The following is a 5126-nucleotide window of genomic DNA, read 5'->3' as shown; positions in this document are numbered from 1 at the left end:
CAGCCCCCCCCCCCCCGCTCCCTCAACAGCGTATCATCAAACTATCACCAACCTATATTCCCTTAATGATATTATTTAAATATACTTGTTTTAATTTTATTAAGAAAGCCATTTTTTATATTGAGAATCCCCAACAACACACACAAAGGCAAGATTCTGCCAATAGCCCCGGCAGGCCTCCAACTTGCCCAACAGCTAAGAGTGACTTGGAATTTCTAATCCTCTTGCCACCTTGTCCTGACTGCTGGAGTTAAAGGCCCAGTTTATGTGGTGTCTCAGTACAGATGTTTTTGTTTTTGAAGACAGTGTCTAAGAAACCCAGGCTAGCCTTGAACCCACAGAAATCCACTTGCCTCTACCTCCTGAGCATTGGAATTAAAAAGGTGTGCCCCACCTACCTAGCATGAATCACTATTTCTGATATATGAGTCCCAGTAATATTTGATGCTGATAGAACCAAACTCAACAACCACTGAATTCAGATAGATGGGACCATCTTTTTAAAGAAAATTTTGTTTTGAATTCTTAGGTGGAGAATTCTTTACTCTAACAGTGAGCTAACTTTTCAATGTACCAGTTGTCAACAATTTAAATGTCTAAGATGTTAAGTCACAGTTACTATCTCTACTGCACAGAACAGGGGTACAGATTAGGAATCAAGGGAAGAAAGAAGGCAGGAGGGTATAGATGTATTTTAAAAATGAATATCAAAGAGAAGCAGAAGCAGGTCCCAGGTTCTACATGAGGACTAAAATGTGCCTGACTTTAGCAACCACTGCACTTGTCAAAGATGTCATTCCAAAGGAGGAAGGAATCAGCCTGTTCTGGGAGAGGTGTAAAAGTTCACCTTGACTGTCAACATGAAGGGATAGAGAGTAACCATTCACTCAGCCTGTGAACATGTCTTTTTCTAAATGAGATTCTGAGGCAAGAAGATCCATCCTAAAAATGGTGGCCCCAGTCCATGGGCTGGTGTTCTAGACTGAACCAAGAATGTTGAGCAAGAAAGTCTCTGCATCTTTAATGTGAGGCACCCTGCAGCTCCCTGTTCCCCCTGCCACGATGGAGCATGACCCCAAACTGTGAGCTAAAAATCTGCCTCCCTGCCAGACTGGTCGGGTGCTTTGCTGTAGCAACAAGAGAATCAGAATTTCATCTTAGATCAAGCACAGCGTGATCTAAAAGTCTCTAATTCTTCAAACTCCCAGACTTTCTCTACAAGTCTTCTCTTTAACAAAATATGAGGCTTCTCATTTCATCTTTATCCCCTCCCCCCAAAAAAGCAAAGTGAATAAACTCCAGGGACAACAAACTCACTGAATTTTATCCACCTTACATAAATGTAAGTGCTGCAGAAAAATAATGCAGACTATAGAAGCAATTTGCCAGTAAAGGGTAACATTTATTTTTGTTATACATTTTGAGGTAAATGAAAACATAAGCCTGGGAAAGCAGGAAATTTTCTTTCAGATAGTAATAAAGTTTACAAAATAACCGCTACAGAATATCTCATTAATGCTTTACAAGCTTAAATCAAATTATGCTCAGATATGCTTAAATATGTTTTTCTCAGTGAGGCTAACTGAAAGACAACTATCCCTTATTTATACATGGTGTATTAAATTATTCTTTCACACTTGACAGGTTATATTTTGATGGTTATGATACTCTTGAAAAAGTTCATTACACAGCCCTAGTTCTCAATCAGGTAATACATACACAATATTCCTTAATTATAAAATAATGTCAACAATGACACAAAAATTCTGAATCATGGGTTTTTTTTGTTTGTTTGCAACTAAAAGGTGTAGTATAAAACAAGCAAAATAAACAGGAAGCAGGCAGGGGAGATGACTCAGTAGGTTAAGCACCTGCCATGGAAATCTACGGACCTGAGCTCTATCCACAAAACGCAATAAAAAGCAAGGCTGATCCCTGCACTGGGGAATGGACAGAGACAGGAGGGTCCCTACTGTGATGAGCTCCAGGCCACCAAGATTCTAAATCAAAAGATAAGATGCAAGGCACTAGAGGAATAAGGTTGAACTCTGCATCAACACAAGAAAAGCAAGAACTGTATATATGACAAAAGCTTTCTGCTCACTGACACTGGTGACAGGCTAAGGACACAGTCCAGTCACAAAAAAAAAAAAAAAAAAGCCTTAGGACTTGGGTATGAGCCCCAGAACTATTTTAAGAGGGGAAGTGTGCACATGTGTGCACTTCCAGTGCCTAGACAGGTAGATCTCTGGTGCCCCTGCCAAGCTAGTCTCCTTGTCTCCAGGCTAGTGAGAACTGGCAGAAACAAGAGTAAGGAATCAGAGTAATATTCTCTGCTAAATTGTTTTTGTTTTCAAAACAGGGTTTTTATTGGTAACAGCCCTAGCTGTCCTGGAACTCATTCTTGTATACCATTGCTCACCTTGAATTTATAGAGACAGGGTCTCTCTCTCTCTTTTTTTTTAATGTTTATTTATTTATTATGTATACAATATTCTGTCTGTGTGTGTGTCCGCAGGCCAGAAGAGGGCACCAGACCTCATTACAGATGGTTGTGAGCCACCATGTGGTTGCCAGGAATTGAACTCAGGACCTTTGGAAGAGCAGGCAATGCTCTTAACCACTGAGCCATCTCTCTGGCCCCCAGGGTCTCTTTATGTAGCCTTGGCTGTCCCAGACTCATCTTCAACCTGTAGAAATCAACATCCATCAGCCTCAGGAGTGCTGGAGTTGAAGGTGCTTTGCTATCAAGCCTGGCTTTAAATTTCTTAAATATTAGCCACCTACTAATACTGAACTTCTGTGTACAAATAATTCTGTCATTAACATGGTAGTCAATATGCCATTCACTTCAGAGACAATTACACCTCCTAAAACAGTTATGTGTTAAATACTTACAAAATGTATTTAGAGACATGCATGTAGATATTTAAAGGTAGTATAATATAGAAAACATGACACAGCAAGAATCTGAGGAGTCCCTTATCTAATAAAGTGTGCACCTTGGTGAATTTTCTAAAGCTTATTTCCTTACCTAGAACAAGATGCCCAGCTTATTCTTAGAGTTAAAAACATAGAGAATCCAGCACAAATTCTAAAAGGAATACCAGAGTGAAATATCCTGGATTACCTACAGGTACTGACAGAACTAACACATGTCAAACAATGTATTCCTTTACCAGCTCCAGGTGCCAACCTGTCACTTCTAAAGAAAAAGAAAAAAATAAGTGGCTTCTATTAATACTTGGCCATCAACTATGTTAATACTCCAGTCAGGCTTTTTACACGCACGCACACACGCATGCACCTACCATTCAAAAGCTAATCTGTAAATGTGGGTTATTTTGAAATCAGTAATACTGATTTCCATTATTAAAGCACGCTTCCCCAGGAATATAGAGGCAAAATTCAGAAGCCAGTGATTGGTATGAGCAGATACAAGCAATCTTGTTAATCTAATAATGGTTTTAAAATATGTACACTGGTTTTCACCTTATATTAAAATTTTTAACATCAAAATATTTTTTATCCGTAGGTACCAAGAGACACAGAAATATGTATCACTGGGGGACTGGAGAGATGGCTCAGTGGTTTAGAGCACAGTCTGCTCTTCCAGAGGTCCTGAGTTCAATTCCTAGCAACCACGTGGTGGCTCACAACCGTCTGTAATGAGATCTGGCGCCCTCCTCTGGCGTGTGTGCATACATGGAGGCAGAATGTTGTATACATAATAAATAAATCTTTAAAAAAAAGAAATATGTATCACTATAAAATTCTGGGCACTAAGCAAATAAGTAGCAATGGCTTAAAATACATGTTTCATTTTTTTTCCTTTCCTACACACCTTACGTATTTTAGTATCTCCTATTTTATTGAGACAGGGTTTACCTGTGTAACAGCCCTAGCTGTCCTGGAACTCACTCTGTAGACTAGGCTGCCTTTGAACTCACAGAGATCTGTCTACCTCTGCTGGGCTTTGTCTTCTATATTTTCTTACAGAAACTGAATGACTTGGACAAATGATTAAGACAAAAAAGATTTTTTTCCAAACAGAATATAAGTGGTCAAATAATGAGCAGAGGTAGCTCAAGAGAAGACATTTTTCAGAAAAGCTGTCTGAAAGCTGCATCGAAGAAGCCCTCTAAGAAGAGCGTTTATTCCCACACACAACAGAAAGAAAGAGGCTACTGAGATGTCTGTTTAAGTCTTCCGAGAAACAAGTTAGAATGTGTGATTCTCAGCTCTGTGTAAGGTAAGGGTAAACATATAAGAACCTGGAAGAAAGCTTTGAAGTGAGCATCCTCTTGAACGGTAGTGTTCTGATCACTTGGGAGAAGAGGGACCAGGCTCTGAAGTCTCACCCTTTCACAAATCACCTTGTTAGGATGGCCAGGCAGAGGTGCTGAATTGGCCCCGGGAGAGATCTGGGGAAAAGAGGGAAAAGAAAAGGATAGTTCATGGCTAACCATACCAATATGGAGAATCAAGCCTATGAAGGACAGTCTGAGTTTTGTGGTATCTAATAATTCTATCAGCAGAGAGATTAAGGAAAAAAGTAACTTTAAGCATCAAAATATACAGCAGGCAGAGACTGCCTCTAGTAATGGAGTTTCCCACACAAAAAGTCTTGGGATAAAAACATTACAGCTCAGGAATCTAAGTCCCTGATCCTCAAATTTCTACTGATAATCCCTTTCGCTGGTATTAACTCTAAAACCCTAATGGTCAGGTTTCATGGTAAGAAGACCGGAGGTAAAAATCACCTAAGTATAGTGATGAATGTCTGCCTAGACTGTATTTTTCTTCTCAATGTATTTTTACAACTTTTAGTTGACCTTGTAAGTGACCATGTTGAGAAAGATTTGACAAGATTTATGGCTGTAAGACTGTACAACAGATAAATAGTAATCTTCTGTTTAACTGGGGCTAGCATCTCCACTCTATTCAACAAACTAGCTCTGTTCATTCAGTACTAAGAAGGCTGAGGCAAGAATATTCCAAATTCTAAGCTAGCCTGACCTAGAAATCAAGATCCTATTCAAGATAAGGAAGGAAGGAAGGAAGGAAGGAAGGAAGGAAGGAAGGAAGGAAGGAAGGAAGGAAGGAAGGAAGGAAGGAAGGAAGGA

The 5126-nt window shown here is 39.5% G+C and overlaps 1 protein-coding gene across 1 annotated transcript in view; it reads right to left on the bottom strand.

Moving 5' to 3' along the window:
• The window catches only part of Rnf38 (ring finger protein 38), a 106747-nt gene that overhangs the window by 25403 nt on the left and 76218 nt on the right, over nucleotides 1-5126 (bottom strand). Inside the window, exon 3 of the mRNA XM_050155906.1 lies at nucleotides 4189-4424. Within this exon, the coding sequence (XP_050011863.1) occupies nucleotides 4189-4424 (236 nt within the window). The remainder of the gene's footprint in view (nucleotides 1-4188; nucleotides 4425-5126) is intronic.

Source organism: Alexandromys fortis, unplaced genomic scaffold, assembly GCF_014885135.2.
Source record: "Alexandromys fortis isolate MF-2015 unplaced genomic scaffold, M_Fortis_MF-2015_v1.1 scaffold_92, whole genome shotgun sequence".
Classification (NCBI taxonomy): Eukaryota; Metazoa; Chordata; class Mammalia; order Rodentia; family Cricetidae; genus Alexandromys; species Alexandromys fortis.
This window is presented reverse-complemented; position numbering and strand designations above follow the sequence as displayed.